The sequence below is a fragment of the Tachysurus fulvidraco genome, chromosome 26, assembly GCF_022655615.1.
Source record: "Tachysurus fulvidraco isolate hzauxx_2018 chromosome 26, HZAU_PFXX_2.0, whole genome shotgun sequence".
NCBI classification, from domain to species: domain Eukaryota; kingdom Metazoa; phylum Chordata; class Actinopteri; order Siluriformes; family Bagridae; genus Tachysurus; species Tachysurus fulvidraco.
Genome location: NC_062543.1, coordinates 13,610,789 through 13,630,346, shown reverse-complemented (window position 1 = coordinate 13,630,346; position 19,558 = coordinate 13,610,789). Strand labels below are relative to the sequence as shown.

Sequence of the window (19,558 nt, the reverse complement as noted above, 5' to 3'; positions counted from 1 at the left end):
AGTTCAGCCTTATTAGGTCTTATTATATACATTAATCAAGGGGGCCGTTATGGGTAGGGACGGTAGGGACATGTCCCTACCAATATCCAGGGAGCACTCAATTGTCCCTAGCAATAATTCGACCAACCCTATATATACATTTATACATAACCACTGATGTCCGTCTGTGTCTTGTGCTTTTTTACTGATTTAACATTTAACATTTATCCATGAATCATTAAATAAGATTAAAATATTTTACAACGGCGTTCTGTAAAAAATAGCGCAACTTGTGGAACACAAACGGTTAACAGATTTACCCCCTGCAATGAATCCCGTCTTTTTTGAGTCCCGCCTCTCTAACCCACGTCGCTGTTTGATTGGCTTTCTTTCACGCTAATGTGTTGAGGTCGGCTGCGGCTGTATTCCGTTGTATGAAGCAATATGCAACGTGATTATGCAGGTTACCGGTATGTGAGTAAGGAAGTATTCTTATAACGACAGTTTTATGCACAAAATACAGGCAATGTTGTCCCCACCAATGTCAAATAAATTATATCCCCACCAATGTCAAAATCAAACTTACGCTATTGCATTAATAATAATAATAATAATAATAATAATAATAATAATAATAATAATAGACAATAAAGAAATACAGAAAATTATTAGAAAATTATTATAGAACATTCACAAAGTCTAAAGCTGCCTGTTTGTCCATCTTTCCTTTCATTCTTTGTATCTGTCAGTTTTTCTTATCTTCCAAATTATCTATCTAAATAATTTTTCTCTGTTTTCTATTTTCTGTCTTCTAAATCTTCTCCTCCCCCTTCCATTGGCGGAGAAAGATGGTGACGTCACTTCTTCCGAGAGATTTGATTGGCGCGCTATGGGCGTGTCCCAGTTTGAGGTGCAGGGATTTGCTGAGAAAGATGTATTTATTTATTATTGTGTGCTCTGTGGGGCTGCTTTCTGCCCCCTAATGTTCTTCTTAAGACTATAGTTTGTACCACGGACTCCATCTGTATCTTTAATGCACAGGCTCTGGTGTGAATTTTAACCCGCTGCAGTGGATTGTGTGATTGCAGAAGTGTGATTATTGTTTTCAACATTTATAACAGTGCTGGGGAAACTACGGCCTGTTGGTCTGTTTAATCCGTCAAATATTTACAAAATTGTCCTAAAGACGCATTTTCTCTTTTTTCCTGCAATACACTGCGTGTTAGTTGATTCCACTAGATGGCGCACTACAAACACTACTGACGTGTTAAATCCGAGTCTGTCGTCTCTACACACATCATCATTCTTCACTTTTCTCACTGCATTCAGCCCTACTTTAAAAACCAATAGACCACAGAAAATAAAAGTCCACGCTGAGTGTCACTATATGGTTTCAGTTCCTGTGTTTCTATCATTATAGACTCCCCTAACTAACACCATTACAGAATAAAACACTTGGAGGTGTTCGGTTAGAGGAAGATGATTAATGATTAGGTTACTGTTCCCACATGGAAATAGATTATTTACTTATTACAAACATTCTTAGTGTTTATTAATTAAAGAATGACACGTTACTTTTTCCATTTAGTTTAACATGTAAATATTGTGGAACATCTGAGTTATTAGTTATAACAGGAATAATAACATCTATAGATATGTGATTCCTTCATCAGTCTCTTTTCTCTGTCTTGATGCTGATAAATAGAAAACAAAGCAGTCACATCACAGAGAAAGCGTCTGAACTGGAGTTCTGCTATTTCAGTTCCAGTTTACATGTCACATGTGGTATAATCTGAAACCCTCCTGCTGTTGGTGAGTTTTAGATGAACATCATAGCAGCACACACTCTGACATGTCAAGAGAAAATGTCTCACAATGCCAGACCTTTATTAAGACTGTCTTTGTTTATACAAATTCATCCTCTAGTTGATTGTTGAAATGAAATAGGGTTTAAAATATTAACATCATGTACTGTACCTGTTTTCTCGGCTCTTGCGTTAGAGTCAGAGATTCTTTGGTAACTTAATGGTATATAAACAGGTTAAAATAAAAATGCTAAATAAGTACACACATATGTACAGTACATGTTCACATTTATTAATACAGTTTAAAAACAATTAAATGTACAATCAAATATATACATCATTCATAAATACTTTCACAAATTCATTTTTCTAATAAAATTTTACAAAATATAAACAAAATATCAATCTCATTGAGATATATAACATTAAAGCCATATATGGCAACAACATGGCAATATTTTACAAAGTTTATAAAGTCTGACAAACCTGCTAGATATTTGCAAGGATCACAGATATGTTGGTTCATGATTATTTATTTTTCTCATTAAATTATTTTCAATATTAAAGTCTCAAAATAGTCTGTTACAGACAGCTGCACCAGGTGATATTTGTTAAAACTAATAAATTTGTAACTATTAAAAAAATATATATGTAAAAATATATATCATTTTTCACTTTTGTTAACTTACAAGATATTCAAGCTATAAGTTAGTGTGTAATATGTGATGTCTAGTGTGTAATATGTAATGTAAGTGATAACAATAACTAGCTAGTTTAAGGATGTATCTACACATTAGATGTAGCTATAAAGGGATAAGTAGTTTAAAGTGTTCTTCTTTTGTTAATACAAATGTAATTGTGAGCAAATTGCTGTTGTATAAGAAGAATAAAACACTTTGTGTCATGATGTGATTTCTTCAGTGTGTAAAAGTTCCCAAACTAGCCCCATTGATTATATTTGTAGGTTGTACTGTATGACAAGTAAGTAGCAGTAACTAGCTTATTGTTAATAATAATAATTATTATAAATATTTAGCCCTGTAAAAATCCTGTTCTTTTAAGAATTATTTGGCTATTAGGTCTTTTCCCCCGCAGAGTTTGCTTATAAAAAAGTTTAATCCTGTTTATTAGCTTCTTGCTTTATCCTTAGGCTTCTGTCTCTAGCTCCGTCATGTCTACCATCACTGGCTGATGCGCCTCATTTCAGACCCTTTGAATCTCTGCTGCTTTATGAACTCTGTCACTCATTTAAATAAGCCTTTAAATTTCTGAGAGATTCCCTTTGATGCCTCTCCTTTTAGAGAAGCTCTCTCTGAACTTTCTCTGACAGTTTTCTCATAAACCTCTTCAAGCAGACTGTGAGAATCTGTGAGCTGTGAAAGTTTCTGTTGAAGATTCTCCATCTCTCTGTTCTTCTCCTCCATCTGTCTGCTGAAATCTTCCTGCATCTTTGTTTTTGAGGACAACATGTTTCTCTGGAGTTCAGGCAGGATGATCTTCATGATCTTTCTCTCTGCCTCCATTCTGATCTCTCCTTCATACACCTCCCTGATCTCCTCCATCTCCTGCTTGTGTCTCTCCTCCATCTCTTTTCTCTCCCTCTCTCTCTTTTCTTTTAGTTTCTTCACCTTTCCTTCCATTTCTGTCCTTTTGTCTACCTCTTGTTTCAGCTCCCTCTCAAGTTCTTTCTTTTTCTCTTCATCCCTCTCTTCTTTCATCTTTCTCTCCAGTTCAGTTGTTCGGTCATTAAGTTGTCTGATGTCCCCTTCATGTTCCTCGATCACTCCCTCTATCTTTCTCAGAGAATCCTGCACCTCCTTCTCTATTTTTTCTTTCATGTCCTTCTCCTCTCTCTCTCTTTTCTCTTTTCTTTCCTTCAGAATCGTTGCTTTCATTGCTCTGATCTGAGATTCAGTCTCCAGGTAGATGTCACTGCTGTAGAATTTCTCTCTGCTTCCTTCAACCATCTTCTCTATCTTCTCCAACAGCTCTGAGACCTGAGAACCATCTCCACTGTCATTAATGTTGAGACAGTGAAACCTGTCCCCACATTTCTCTACAAGTCTCTGGACCTCCTGGTCTCCTGATTGGATAAAGTCCTCAATGTTCTTCTTCTCACATTCATCAGTAACACTGCATATGATCATTGTGTTTCTCCAACATCTCTCTCCAAAGATCTTCTCCATTTTCTCCAGCATCCCTCTCTCCTCTCCTGTAGGCTGCTTTAGAGGTATGACCAGGAGGAAGGCATGGGGTCCTGGAGCAGACAGACAGACACAGAGTCCCACGTCCTGTCTCAGCTTCTCCAGAGAGAGTTCAGAAGAGAACCAGTCAGGCGTGTCCACCACAGTCACCTTCCTCCCAGCCACCTCCCCCTGTGTGCTCTCACTCTGCTGGGTGGCTGTAGATGTAGCTGTAGACGTAGCAGCCTGGTTCCTCTCCTCTCTGCCCAGGATGATGTTTCCTGTTACACTCTTCCCAGACCCCGTCCTCCCCAGCACCACCAGCCTCAGTTCTGCTACAGGAACCGACGCAGGATAATGTGGACTAGACGATTCTCCACCCACTGAAATGAACAAGAATGAATCATTTAATACAGAATCACTTACTGCATTGTGGTGATGACGCTGTTCTATGGAGTATGGAGGCTGACTGCCTTTATATAACTCATACTCTAAATCCTCATCATGTTAATGTCACTGTGATTGACGGAGGAAAGATTGATGTCGTCCATATAAATGATTTTCTGTCACGCTGCTCAGAATCCAGAGAAATTTAATGTTTTTCATTTTACCTAAATCTAGTGCCTAAATCTGTCTGCTGCCTCTCTTTATATTCATCTTTTTTACCTTAAACTACTGTTGAGTTTCAAATTAAACACACAACAATAATTAATCACTCACATGTTGGACGATTTCCCTCCATACTGTGTTTTCTCCTGATTGGTGCTGCTGAGTCCTGAGTCTCTTCACTCACTAGGAAACATCAGAACCAGTCAGAATGAGAGACATTCTTCAGAAGGTAGAGTTAGACAGATGATATAATAAAGTTATGTCTTATACACTATAACTAACCCCTGTCACTGTTTAAATTACATTTCCTTATAATATCTGAAGGTTTGCACTATTAAGGATCATTACAGTATATTTATGTATTAATTTATTAAATGAATATTTGGAAACAATGACATTCTGAGAAACTTATTACATATTGCTCACTTTTTGGAGGTAAAAGTTCCTTGCTGCTTTTTCTCCTGATGGTAGCTGATGATTCTGGATCTGTCTGTTCCTGCAGCTGCTTTGTTTTCTCCTCTAGAAGTCTGTCTTTCTCCTGAAGCTGTTTGTCTCTTTCCATTAGCTGTGTCTCTCTCTCAGTTAGAAGTCTGTCTTTCTCTTCAAGCTGTTGTTTATTTTCTGCTAACTCAGATTTCTGTTGCTCCACTACGATCATCTTGTCCTGCAGTTCCTGTCCCAGTGTGTCCAGTTTATTTGTACTGGTTTCCAGCTCTTTATCTGTGTCCTTCAGCTGTGTTTCTTTCTCCTTCAGCAGTTTGTTCAGATTCTCTAGTTGTGTGTTTTTCTCCTCCACGTGTCGCTGACTGTCTTCTAACTCCTTAATTGTTTTGTCCAGTTCAGTTCTTGTCTGTTTGAGCTGTTTCTCCTTCTCTTCCAGTGTCTTGTCCTTCTTCTGAAGTGTTTGTGTATTTTCTGTCAGAAGTCTGTCTTTCTCCTGAAGTTGTTTATTTCTTTCTATTAGTTTATTTGTACTGGTTTCTAGTTCTTTCACCACACTCTCCAGTTTTGTCTTTTTGTCTTCCAACTGCTCCAAAAGATCTCTGTTTTTTTCCATTAAGTCAGTTTTCTGTTGCTTCTTTAAATACTCTAAATCCTCTTCATCTTTCTCTTCACTGACTCTTGTTTTCTTTCTCAGTTCTATATAACACAAGCAAACATACAAACACACGCGCACACACACACACACACACACACACACACACACACACACACACAGTGACTGATTTTGTTGAATGATTGGTTGGTTGATTGATAGCTTTTATTTATTACATTACTATTTACAGCTGGCTGTAAGAAACAAAATCAGTCTCACTCACCTTGCTCTTGCTTTTTCAGTTTTATTTGTAGTTCTTTCTCCTGTTAAAGCAGAAATGTGGGTTAAATGTTACTTCATTAGTCTAGTCCGGTCCTCTGAATTATACACACTTTAGAGCAACTGACAGTTTAATAAAGTGATCTAAGTGTGTGTAAGAAAACAACAAATGATGATGATGATGATGTTTAATGTTATTAAAATGTTATGTATTATTCTATGTAATATAAGTCCAGAAATGTAGGTTTATTGATCCACTCAGTAGTTTTGTACCAAGTAATTATGAACTAATAAGTAAGCACTTGTATGTGCTATAGATTTATAAAATAATGTGTGTCATAAGCTTTTACTTTTGACTAAAAATGAATAACCCTCTTAGATAATATTTGCTTACATTACATAAAAATACCAGATATTGTGAAGTTTTGTCCAGTGATTCATGATTCTTCAGACACTGCAGTAATCCTGTATCTTCATAGAACAGACAGTCGACTGCGATCATATTCTTTCTGTTTACACATTTGCTGCTGTCTAGAACAACACACTCTGGATCAAATGTGTGATGGAGCACCACCAGGACTACAGGTTTGGTGTCTGTAAAAAATCCACACAACTTGTTCACTATATACAAATGTAATTCAGCAAACATAATGTATTATTTTAGAGAATATTTTGTAGTTACCTGAAATATCATGTAGACGTTTCATTGCTGCTTCAATGTCAGTTCCAGCTCGTGTCACAATCGGGCAGAAAACCAGAATGAAATCACACTCATCCTCTGTATTCACCTCCTTCAGGTGAACTCGTTGTTTAAGACGAGTTATGAATTCCTTGTGGGTATTCAGTGTTTTTCCAGATAAAATCAGCTTAAACTTTAAATCTGTGAACAAACAGGAAAAATATTTTTTTAATTTTGTATTTTTTTTATTAAATATAGATTATATTTATACCACAATTATTTTCATATACTATAAAAACTACAGTTTTTAGAAATTCCTACATTTTAACAATGTTCACTGGTACACGATCCCAGATGTTTATTAAACTTCTCACCGAAAAAGCTTCCAAATATGAACGTTTTATATATATTAATGTTTATATAAAAAGGGAAAGTTGAAGAGGATTTTGGCTGACAGAGTAGGAGTTAAAGAAAGATGTTGTGCTAAAAATCAGACTAATTTAATTGAGCATTGTATGAAACATGATGTTTGCAGATGTTTTGTTCAACTTTGTCAGCAGAGAAATCTGCACATGATCACTTTTTAAGAGTCCTAAGTATGATCTTTATAAAAGGATCTGTATTAAAGGAAAATGTTGTGTCTGATCCCACTGAATATTTGGGATTTTCTTATACTCACTTGACTTTTCAGTCCTTAATGCAGATGCACCCTGTGGGAACAAATTACACACCCTGTGGTTTTCACACTGTCCAAGATAATCTCAATTAAATAAAGTCTATAACAGGCTGTAACAGTGTTTCTTCATCTAAGAATATAGTTAGATTATAATAAAGTTAGTCTAAAACTAGAAAATCAGAATAAGTGGCTTATGTCATCAATCACATTCATCTGGACTTGTGAACAAAAAGGACATCACATAAACAGAAATAATCCCTCAGTGTAATAGCTCTGTGAATAAGTGGATGTTTCCTCTTCCCATCAGCAGAGGTCGCACTCTCTTATTCTGGGTTAGTTCATGCTTTTCCTCTACAAAAGGACATTAATATTTATTGCAGTGCCTTGATGATATTTATTATTGTGTAAATCCTGATTGCCTTGATATGCTTTACCCACACCTTGGATTTTGTTTGTTTGTTTATTTTTTATTTTTTTATTTTACCAGTTACATTGATTTGTGCATTGTGTTTTCAGTTGTGTTTGCTGTACTGTTATTGAAATATTTTCAGCAAAACTTTTTTTTTTTTTATCTAGGATTCAATCTGCATTTGAAAGACAAAAAAAAAATTAATTAATAATACACTTTTTGGATATTAGACAAAAAAATGGAAGGATTATAAGGAGAAATAAAGAAAGCTTTTCTGAAAATTGCAAAATTGTTGACAGGAAGCATTTACTGTAGAATACTCCAGAAAATTATTGGGAAACAAAAGAACTTCAATTAAATAGTGAAAACATAAAGAATTAAATAGTGTCCAAAATCATTTGAAGTAAATTACCATCCAAAAGAGGAAAATAGTCATTTTATTTACTTACCTCTGTAATATTGTGCAGAACAAAAGAAGAGAAGGGAAAAACAGCATTAGTAAACAACAGCAGAGTATAAAATATAAAATAGTGTCACTTTCAGCACTATTCTGTAACATTGTCCATTGGAGTTTATGTACAGAAAGAAAACATTAAACTCTATTTAGACTAAAGAGAGAAATTTAATATTTATTTACTATAAAAACAACATTGTAGATTTATAGACCTCTACAGAGAGTTTTCTCTTTTAGTCTCTAATTCTCACCTGTTTCTTTAGACTTCCCAGAAGTCCCAGATTTCCCAGGCCTCAACTGAAATATAAAAAAATATTTTAATAACTTTCTAGTACATTTTCTGTGCTCTATGATTACCATCAATGAAAAGATTTGAGCAAATTTGTAGTACAAACCTACCAATGAGAAAGGACCTGTTTAAAACATCAGAAAGAAACATGATATTAAAATGACATCATGAAAAAAACACCTTTGTCAAGTTTGTAAATGATAGTCGTACCTTTTTTCTTTTTCTGTAAAAGAGACCAGAAAGAAATAATAGCATGAGAAAAAGATGTCAAGAAAGTCATTCAAATCTGATTATTTTCGACTAAAGTAGAGAGTCTATAGTTTTTAACAGATAATCAGACACACTATATATATTTCTTTAGCTGTGACTATTTCTCTTTTAACTTCTGTTTTTTTCCAGTTCATCTTTTACCTGAAGAAAATGTGTGCCCTTGTGTTCCAGGGTCTCATCCTTCATCTCCAGTGTTTGTCTAGTTTCAGCCAGAAGTCTGTCTTTCTCCTGAAGCTCTTTGTCTCTTTCCATTAGCTGTGTCTCTCTCTCAGTTAGAAGTCTGTCTTTCTCTTCAAGCTCTTGTTTTTTTTCTGCTACCTCAGATTTCTGTTGCTCCACTACGATCATCGTGTCCTGTAGTTGTCTCTGCTTGTCCTGCAGCTCCTGTCCCAGTGTGTCCAGTTTATTTGTACTGGTTTCCAGCTCTTTATCTGTGTTCTTCAGCTGTGTTTCTTTCTCCATCAGCAGTTTGTTCAGATTCTCTAGTTGTGTGTTTTTCTCCTCCACGTGTCGCTGACTGTCTTCTAACGCCTTAATTGTTTTGTCCAGTTCAGCTCTTGTCTGTTTGAGCTGTTTCTCCTTCTCTTCCAGTGTCTTGTCCTTCTCCTGAAGTGTTTGTGTATTTTCTGTCAGAGGTTCGTTATTTGTCTTTAAATTCTGTCTCATTATTTTTTCCTGACTCTCATTTCTTTGCTCCATGTCCTCCACATTGTCAGTGTCGATGTGTTCTGGGTTCAGTTGTTGGTTTCTCTCAGGTTGTGAATTTTCGCTTTCCTCTGAAACATTAGTTGTTTGATCTGCTTTGATATTTGTACCTTCAATTCCTGTTACTTCCTTTTCAATGCTTCTTGCACTGTCTCTGGGTCCTATGCAAAACATACACACACACACACACACACACACACACACACACACACACACACACAGAGAGAGAGAGGGAGAGAGAGAGAGAGAGAGAGAGAGAGAGAGAGAGAGAGAGAGAGAGAGAGAGAGAGAGAGAGAGAGAGAGAGAGAGAGAGAGAGAGAGAGAGAGAGAGAGAGAGAGAGAGAGAGAGAGAGAGACATTGATTGATTAATTGATTTTTTGTACATTACTATCTTAAGAAACAAAAGATAAATAATCAGTCACACTCACCTGACATTTCACCTTCCTTTTGCCTTTCCATGTTTTCACAGTTTATATATTTCTTAAAAAGCAGAAGACAGTAATTTACAATTAATTACATAGGTCGGCTAAGTTATACACACTTTAGAGCAGCTCTACTGATAGATTAATAAAGTGCTCTTTGTGTGTGTAAGGAAACAATACATTATTGTTGTTGTTGTTGTTGTTGTTATTATTATTACTATTATTATTAACAATAATAATAATAATAATAATAATAATAATAATAATAATAATAATAATAATAATAATAATAATAATAATACATCCTTTTTGAAAATCCAAAATGGCAGGAAGTATTTACTTTATAATACTCCAGAAAATTATTGGGGGCAAAAAAAATAATATTAAATATAAAGAATTATAGTATCTAATGTCATTTGAAAAAAATTACTATCGAAAAGAGGAAAATAGTCATTTTATTTACTTACCTCTGTAATAATGTGCAGAACAAAAGAGAAGGGAAAAACAGCATTAGTAAACAACAGCAGAGTAAAAAATATAAAATAGTGTCACTTTCAGTACTATACTGTAATATTGTCCATTGGGGTTTATACACAGAATGAAAACACCAAAATACATTTAGACTAAAGAGAGAAATTTCATATTTATTTACAATAGAAAACAACACAGATTTACAGATTTTAAAACAAAGATTTATAGACCTATACAGAGAGTTTTCTCTTTTAGAACCTTTAATTCTCACCTGATTCTTCAGACTTCCCAATAGAACTGAAATATAAAAAAATATTTTTAATAACTTTCTAGTACATTTTCTGTGTTCTGTATTAAAATTTAATCTGATAAGCAAATAATCTACGTATGGTACCTATGATTACCATCAATGAAAAGATTTGAGTAAATTTTGTAATATAAACCTACCAATGATATATGATCTGTTTAAAACATCAGAAAGAAACATGATATTAAGATGACATCATGAAGAAAAGACCTTCGTTAAGTTTGTAGATGGTGCAAATACATCAGTTTTTAAAAAGGAAAACACTGAATGTTAGAATAAATCTAAAATACTGTTTTGTGAAAAAGAAACAGAAACTTTATCAGACTCTGTTAACAGTTAACTCATGGTTTGTGATGACTGATAAAATCTTCTGACTGAATGGTCATATCCCAAAACATTAAACAATATAAAACAAAATATTTAATATATAAATTTTACTACTGTTTTATGTTCAGAAATGACAGTCTTTAAAGAATTTGTATACCTCTCTCAGTTGCCATCTTTATCTTTCTTTAGGTTCGGACTAAAAAGTGAGAGAGAGAGAGAGAGAGAGAGAGAGAGAGAGAAAGAGAAAGAGAAAGAGAAAGAGAGAGAGAGAGAGAGAGAGATTCAGTGTCATCGTCTTTCTCTTTCTATGTCATGTAGGTAATCAAACCCAATATTATAGTATATTTAAATATATTATTTAACAGCTCTTTACTCACTTCTTTGTCTGCTGCTTTAGAAGAACTCGCACACAACAAGCTGAACTGTTTCACTTTCACTTGCTGGTTGCACCCTTCCCACTTCCTGTTCTCTAGACATAATATTTACTTTAGTAAAAGCTTTATTTACAGTTTATGTGCTAACCCTTCTATATGTTTCCCTGTGTTAACTGTAGCTAATTCATTGAAAAACTTGGTGTGAGGTCCATATTCTTAAGGACACTGGACTCTGGTATTATGTATTTAAATTCACTTCTGATGCTCTGAACTCTGAAATAAACTAAACAATAGCTTCAGACTGCAGAATAAAGAGTGAAAGTGACATTGTAACCATGTATATAAATAGTAGGTCTTATATCTTTCTTTAAATATTTAATTAGTTAATTAGTTCAACCATTTCCTGCATCGTTGCATTGAGGTAAATGTTTAAAAAAATATTTAGACACCATGCTAATGAATCTCTACAATGTGCAATCTGAGGGAAATAGCAAACCTTTTACTCTAACTTTTACTTTTACTGAAATAAAAAAACTTAAGTAAAGACTTCTGATGTTCATTTCAGCTTTTATTCATTTTGTTAATCAGAAATGAAACACAGTTTATTCTATTAGCATTTAATACACGTGTTAGTACTTATTCAATACTGTTTTTTTCTGGTGTAGCATAAACATTTGTATATTAATTAAAAATAAATATTTTGAAAAGCCAAAAAAAATCTTTTGAGCAGCCAGTTTAAGGAAAAGTATAAGCACACATAAAGCCCAGACATTTAAGTAATTCAGTATGTACTATTCTGTTGTAAGAGCCGCCCTTCCTTTAGCTCATTTTTCTTCTGTCCGGTTGTTATTGCTTTGTTTTCCTCACTGGCTTCACTTTTTTTTTTTTTCTAAAATAACAAGAAACACACACAAAAAATACATCTTAAAAATAATTTAGCAATTGCTCCTCACCTCCTTTTTAGTACAAATTTTTAATAAAATAGTTACTGTTGCATTAGTAAACATATATAAAGTAACTACTTTGTTTCGCTTTAGAGAGTGATTATTTACGCACCTAACTTGTAAATATGCAAAGTAACTGAATGAATTAAGAATGTGCTGAATATGTTAGGTGAGGCATATTTAGGCAGGGATGTACTGATGACAGCAACATTATTTATTTATTTATTTATTTATTTATTTATTTATTTATTTATTTAAGGTTGTATGGATTATTGATAAGCTCACTGATCAATAAACAGTCTTTTACTGTCCGGTAAAATATTATATACACAGTATAATATTTATATAAAACTCAGTAATAAACTATATACAAGTCTTCGTGATTGGATCAAAGAACAGTTTTATATTTTTATATTTTTCAATATTTTTAAACTATTCTTTAACTTCTGCTGTTGTTTCTTAGGTTCTAATATCTTTACATTAACACAGGGCAAACAGATGGAAAACCCACTGTACTTCAGGATACATACCACAATCCTAAGCCAATCTGCAACCTTTTTTATCGCTTCGTCATTCTTGCGGCACGAGAACAGTCCCTCGTCCTCACTGAACAGACAGTCAACAATGATAGTTTTGTCTCTGGTCACAGTTCTGCTGCTGTCTGGTGTAATGAGCTCTCGATCAAATGTGTGATGGAGCACCACTAGTGCGATGTATTTGTCTGTAAACATTTTTTGAAAGAAATTAATAAAGACTTAAATATATATCATAATTAAGACACATCATCAAAAATGATTATAACAAACCTCCAAAGCTGTTAAGTTTTTGCAGTGCAGCCTCGATATCAGTTCCAGCTCGTGAAACAATGGGGACATAATATAGAACTGCTTTACACTTGTCCTCTGTAGACATCTTCATAGATTTTCTAATTCTTTTAAGTTCTTTTCTGAACTGTTCACAAGGTGCTTGTAACTTTGCAGGAATGACTTCATAGCATTTAACTGTTTTAGAGAAGCACAAAACAATAGATTAAATAAAGCAACACATACTGAATTTATGTGTTTATTTGTACTCTGTTGACTCGGGTTCTAAAATTTGTTTTAGTTAAATTGACACTTATTAGGAGAAAAATGTAAAAACTCTGAAACATAAGTGAAAACAATAGGGATTCATTATTACTCACTCACTCACTCATTTTCTACCGCTTATCCGAACTACCTCGGGTCATGTGGGGGTTTCATTATTAGGCTTACAAAAAAATAAAGAAGGAGCTTTTGTTCTCAATCACCATGTTATAGTTAAGTGCAGCAACATGGTGCGTTTGTGCTTACAGCTTTAAACTGGAATGGTTAAGCTGAATGTACCTGTAGTGTGGTGAATATGGTAAATAACATGATCAGTAGTAGCCTGATTTACAATTAATCATAGACAAATTACATCATCCTGAAACATCCTAGAACATGCAAAATGTAATTTAATAGATTAACATTTGAATATTAGGTGATTTTAGATGTTGTTAACAAAATCTTGGAAAATAAACCTTTAATCAAAATTTGACAGTGATTTAGAATATTGGTTTAGGAAGAAAGTCTCATTCTAATATTGGCATTTATGATAAAATGGCAAATATACACAATTGTCAAATCCAGATCGACATACATTTTATCTCTTTACTGCTTTTCAGTGCAAAAAAATTATAGTCGTACCTTTTTTCTTTTTCTGTAAAAGAGACCAGAAAGAAATAATAGCATGAGAAAAAGATGTCAAGAAATTCATTCAAATACGATTGTTTTCGACTAAAGTAGAGAAGCAAAATTCTTACCAAAGCTACATTCTGCACAAGTTCATGCACAATGACCACAAAAATCAATCTTTTTTTTCAACAGACACACTATATACATTTTTTTAGCTCTGACTATTTCTCTTTTAACTTCTGTTTTTTTTTTTCAGTTCATTTTTTACCTGAAATAAATGTGTGCCCTTGTGTTCCAGGGTCTCATCCTTCATTTCCAGTTTTTTTCTAGTTTCAGCCAGAAGTCTGTCTTTCTCTTCAAGCTGTTGTTTTTTTTCTGCTAACTCAGATTTCTGTTGCTTCACTACAGTGATCATGGCCTGTAGCTCCTGTTCCAGTGTGTACAGTTTATTTGTACTGGTTTCCAGTTCTTTCCCCACACTCACCAGTTGTCTGTCTTTGTCCTTCAATTGTGTCTGATACTTTTCTATCATCATATTTGATTTTCTCAATTCTTCTCTTACATCACTGAGCTGTTTCTCCTTCTCTTCCAGTGTCTTGTCCTTCTCCTGAAGTGTTTGTGTATTTTCTGTCAGAGGTTCTTTATATCTCTTTAAATTCTGTCTCATTATTTCTTCCTGACTCTCATTTCTTTGCTCCATGTCCTCCACATTGTCAGTGTCGATGTGTTCTGGGTTCAGTTGTTGGTTTCTCTCAGATTGAGAATTTTCGCTTTCCTCTGAAACATTAGTTGTTTGATCTGGTTTCATATTTGTACCTTCAAGTCCTGTAACTTCCTTTTCAATGCGACTTGCACTGTTTCTGGGTCCTATGAAAAACACACACACACACATTGATTAATTGTTTTTTTTGTTTACATTACTTTCTTAAGAAACAAAAAAAAAAAAACTGTCACACTCACCTGACCTTTCACCTTCCTTTTGTCTTTCCATGTTTTCACAATTTATATATTCCTTCTGTTAAAAAGCAGAAGACGTTAATTTCCAAATAATTACATGGGTAAATTATACACACTTTAGAGCAGCTCTGCTGACAGATTAATAAAGTGCTCTTTGTGTGTGTAAGGAAACAATACATTATTATTATTATTATTATTATTATTATTATTATTATTATTATTATTATTATTATTATTACATTTAATGTTATTAAAACCTTATGTAAGTCCAGAAATGTATGTTTATTCATCTAATCAGTACTTTTTTTAACCAAGCTTAAGTTGAATAAAAATACCAGATATTGTGAAGTTTTGCCCAGTGATTCATTAGACAAAAGAAATAATCATCACTGAACAAAACACTTTGGGCTATTAGACAAAAAAACATTAGAAGGATTAGAAAAGAAAAAACCCCAGCATTTTTGAAAATCCAAAATGGCTGACAGGAAGTTCACTTGACAGGAAGTATTTACTTTATAATACTCCAGAAAATTATTGGGGGCAAAAAAAAAACTAATATTAAACATAAAGTATTAAATAGTATATAATATCATTTGAAGTAAATTACCATCCAAAAGAGGGAAATAGTCATTTTATTTACTTACCTCTGTAATAATGTGCAGAACAAAAGAAGAGAAGGGAAAAACAGCATTAGTAAACAACAGCAGAGTATAAAATATAAAATAGTGTCACTTTCAGTACGATTCTGTAATATTGTCCATTGTACAGAATGAAAACACCAAAATCTATTTAGACTAAAGAGAGATATTTCATATTTATATACAATAGAAAACAACACTGTAGATTTATAGACCTCTACAGAGAGTTTTCTCTTTTAAACTCTGTAATTCTTACCTGATTCTTCAGGCTTCCCAGAACTCGACTGAAATATAAAAAATACTTTTTAATAACTTTCTAGTACACTTTCTGTGCTCTGTAATAAAATGTAATCTGATAAGCAAATGATATATACATGGTACCGATTACCATCAATGAAATGATTTGAGCAAATTTGTAGTATAAACCTACCAATGATACATGATCTGTTTAAAACATCAGAAAGAAACATGATATTAAGATGACATCATGAAGAAAACACCTTCGTTAAGTTTGTAGATGGTGCAAATACATCAGTTTAAAAAAAAAAGAAAACATTGAAAGTTAGACTAAATTTAAAATTCTGCTTTGTGAAACAGAAACCCAGTGAGTTTATCAGACTCTGTTAACAGTTAACTGGCTTATGATGACTGATAAAAATCCTCTGACTGAAAGGTCATATCCCAAAACATTAAACAATATAAAACAAAGTATTTAATATAAATAAATATATTATATAATATACATTTTACTACTGTTTTATGTTCAGAAATGACAGTCTTTAAAGCCTTTGTATACCTCTCTCAGTTGCCATCTTTATCTTCCGGTAGGTTCAGACTAAAAGCAAAGAGAGAGAGAGAGAGAGAGAGAGAGAGAGAGAGAGAGAGAGAGAGAGAGAGAGAGAGAGAGAGAGAGAGAGAGAGAGAGAGATTCAGTGTCATCATCTTTCTCTTTCCGTGTCATGTAGGTAATCGAATCCAATATCATAATATATTTAGATATATTATTTAACAGCTCTTTACTCACTTCTTTATCTGCTGCTTTAGAGGAACTCACACACAACAAGCTGAACTGTTTCACTTTCACAGTCACTGCTGATGCAAACCCACATCCTGTTCTAGGCTTCTTCTCTAGACTTCATATTTACTTTAGTAAAATCTTTATTCACTTTAAGCCTATTTCAATTTTCATTTTTAACCTCTACAGTGTTCATAAGTGCCAAATTCTCTGGATTTGTGAAAATTCTATGCACTTAATTTTTATTAAAAAAAAAAAAAAAACTTCTATAACCGTCTTTGCGGTTTTCCGCCGATTAACGTTCGGAACGTTCGCTGCGCGTGCCTGTGTTTCTCCGTTCTAATAAAGCAGACAGCTGATGACGCACTATTGGAAGACAACAAAGCACGCGCGTATAAGCAAAGTAAAAAAAAATCGCTCTTGGATCAAACTGATAAGTAATTTTCTTTCCCATCGACGTCATGTCCTGCATTTTAACGTAATTTTTATTTATTATTTTTGAAAGTAAAAATCATACTTACTAGTTTTAGGGTGGCTGAGATCACAGACAGGGGGCTGAAGCCACCCTACAAAAGGTCTAGAACCGCCCCTGTCTGGAATGATTAGTATATTAATTGATTTACGATGCCTCTACAGCTAACACACGACGTACTAGTTACATAATTTATTGATCATTTTTGGTAATTTCATGACTTACCAGCTGGCAACGTAACTGTTACGTCCTAGGGAGGTAATTTCATTACTGTTACAATTAAACATTCATTTCCTTATCTATTTAGGTTAGCTTGTTAAAACTTTTCAGTCTCAAATCAGTCAAAATAGATTAAATACACCATGCGAGTTGCTCTTTACATGGAAAACATGTAACATATTCTCTAAATTGCACCCAAGAAGATTGGAACTAACCAGTGTACTAAATCCATAAGTGTCCAGACAAATACAGCAACAAGCAAAGAGGCATTGACAGAGAGTCAAGAAATGATAATGAAAATAATTATTATTAATACTTCAGTAAAGTTTATTAAATCTATTCTGTTGTTAGTGTGGTCTTTAAACTTATGAACTGTGTATGGACTGACAAAGGTGGTACACGAGGAAGCAATTTGACAACAATGCAGTAAATAATTTAGGTGCATCAAAAAGCGTGCTCGTTAAGATACCAGCAGACAAGCTGATCTAGCCCAAATTAGTGCATAAAAGGTCACCAAAATGAAGTATTTGAAGCCCCTCCACCATTGCTTTGAGGTAAATGTTTTTCTTCTATGGTAGATGCTCTTCCTCATAGATGTGCAAATTCTGCCCCATTGTGGATGAACTAAGTAAAGTCAGTATTATGCTCTAACACTGCAGTGACTGTAGGATTTCATTTTTCCCCCCAAATCTGTTGTGAACACAAAAGCAACCAGGAACACTGCAGTGCTTTCACTTTGTTATTCCACACCCAGTCACACCATGAGCTGATCTGACAGCCGGTCTGACCGGAAATACAGAGTAAGGTTCATTGTTTATACATGAACCAAAGTGAACCAAGACTCAAACATGATTACATACAGTTTTGTGTGGAAAAGAAAGGAACATTAACGTCATGCCCTACAAGCTAAAAAGAAAAATTTGCTTCCTGTTATTAGGACATAAAACAATTTAGTATAAAACAAAATACCAAATTTTTGCACTTTTTATCCCAAGTTGATCAAATACATATACACATCAATTATGTTGTATTTTTAACAGGCAATATATATTGTCATTAGGCTGTTTAAAATTCCATGAAAAAAACCTGTGCACCTTCTTTGTTACCAAATAATACCCCCAGAGGGATCACACCTTCTAGGTGAACAGGTCTGATGGGTCAGGTTTGTCCATTATGTGACCTGTTACCTGTGACCTGTACTGTATAGACACATATATCTGTTTAAAAAAAATATTTAGACACCATGCTAATGAATCTCTTCGATGTGCAATCTGAGGGAAATAGCAAACCTTTTACTGAAATAAAAAAAACTTAAGTAAAGATTTCTGATGTTCATTTCAGCTTTTTTTAATTTTGTTATTCAGAAATGAAACAGTTTATTCTATTAGCATTTAATACACATGTGTTAGTACTTATTCAATACTGGGTTTTCTGGTGTAGCATAACTATTTGTGTATTAATTAAAAAATATTTTGAAAAGCCAAATAAATCTTTTGAGCAGCCAGTTTTAGGAAAAGTATAAGCACACATAAAGCCCAGACATTTAAGTAATTCAATATGTACTATTCTGTTGTAAGAGCCACCCTTCCTTTAGCTCATTTTTTTTCTGTATTCTTCTTTCTTCTGTTGTTATTGCTCACTGGCTTCCTAACCGAAGCTTCACTGGCTTCTTTTTCCTCACTGGCTTCATTTTCCTCACTGGCATCTTTTTCCTTTACTGGCTTTGTAAAAAAAAACAAGAAATACAGAAAAAACATCTTTAAAATAATCGAGTAATTGCTCCTCACCTCTTTTTTGTACAAGGCCCTGGCGACATTCAACTGAATAAAACTAATACACAATAAATATCGGCATAAAAATAATTATATGTTTTTCTTTGTTAAATAACACCTTGTCTTTTTATGCTTTAATCACCAGGAAAAGAAGCATTTGTTCATTAATTGTTACTACAGAATTGTATAGGAATCTTCTGTGATAGAAAATTATTCTGTTAAAAAGCTGTCATTTTATAGTAGTACAAGATCAATACATGTGGATTGTTGGTGGTACATGAGGCTCTCTTAATTTGTCTCAATATGTCAATGTCATGTCCACACTATAGCTTGTCCTCCCACTAACACCATTGGCAAGAATCTTTGGGGTTTGTAGAGACACACTTACTAATTAATTTGGATACTGGCTTGCATCTTATAATAGTTATATTCATGAGCAACTTGGTGAGATTCTAGCCAAGTTGAATAAAATAGCTACTGTTGCATTAGTAAACATATTTACAGTCACTACTTTGTTTTGCTTTAGAGAGTGATTATTTAGGTACCTAGCTTTCAAATATGCAAATTAATT

The 19,558-nt window shown here is 33.8% G+C and overlaps 2 protein-coding genes across 7 annotated transcripts in view; both read right to left on the bottom strand.

Annotated features, from left to right (window-relative positions):
• Window positions 1–11,333, bottom strand: part of LOC113636639 (trichohyalin-like) — a 501,252-nt gene extending 489,919 nt beyond the window's left edge. The window contains exons 1-14 of the mRNA XM_047809657.1: window positions 11,280–11,333; window positions 11,060–11,098; window positions 10,716–10,729; window positions 10,540–10,565; window positions 9,804–9,857; window positions 8,810–9,534; window positions 8,609–8,621; window positions 8,509–8,522; window positions 8,361–8,406; window positions 7,250–7,282; window positions 6,574–6,771; window positions 6,286–6,485; window positions 5,896–5,935; window positions 5,003–5,716 (exon numbers count right to left, since the gene is read on the bottom strand). Coding sequence (XP_047665613.1) covers window positions 5,003–5,716; window positions 5,896–5,935; window positions 6,286–6,485; window positions 6,574–6,771; window positions 7,250–7,282; window positions 8,361–8,406; window positions 8,509–8,522; window positions 8,609–8,621; window positions 8,810–9,534; window positions 9,804–9,834 — 2,014 coding nt within the window. The 5' untranslated portion in view covers window positions 9,835–9,857; window positions 10,540–10,565; window positions 10,716–10,729; window positions 11,060–11,098; window positions 11,280–11,333. The remainder of the gene's footprint in view (window positions 1–5,002; window positions 5,717–5,895; window positions 5,936–6,285; window positions 6,486–6,573; window positions 6,772–7,249; window positions 7,283–8,360; window positions 8,407–8,508; window positions 8,523–8,608; window positions 8,622–8,809; window positions 9,535–9,803; window positions 9,858–10,539; window positions 10,566–10,715; window positions 10,730–11,059; window positions 11,099–11,279) is intronic.
• Window positions 11,321–17,077, bottom strand: LOC113641498 (microtubule-associated protein 1A-like). 6 transcript variants are annotated; one of them, XM_047809434.1, is made up of 11 exons: window positions 16,534–16,952; window positions 16,306–16,344; window positions 15,940–15,953; window positions 15,766–15,793; window positions 14,875–14,931; window positions 14,183–14,781; window positions 13,927–13,939; window positions 13,027–13,221; window positions 12,751–12,941; window positions 12,665–12,666; window positions 11,827–12,165 (listed from the first exon to the last, which is right to left on the bottom strand). In XM_047809434.1, the coding sequence occupies exons 2-11, from the start codon at window positions 16,319–16,321 to the stop codon at window positions 12,123–12,125; spliced, it is 1,158 nt and encodes a 385-aa protein (XP_047665390.1). In that variant the 5' UTR covers window positions 16,322–16,344; window positions 16,534–16,952; the 3' UTR covers window positions 11,827–12,122. The 6 variants fall into 6 exon arrangements, with proteins under 6 accessions (XP_047665391.1, XP_047665390.1, XP_027000008.2 ...); XM_047809435.1 differs by lacking the exons at window positions 11,827–12,165; window positions 12,665–12,666 and adding an exon at window positions 11,321–11,371 and having other exon boundaries at window positions 16,534–16,953; XM_027144207.2 differs by lacking the exons at window positions 12,665–12,666; window positions 16,534–16,952 and adding an exon at window positions 17,046–17,077.
• Window positions 17,078–19,558: the final 2,481 nt, after the last annotated feature.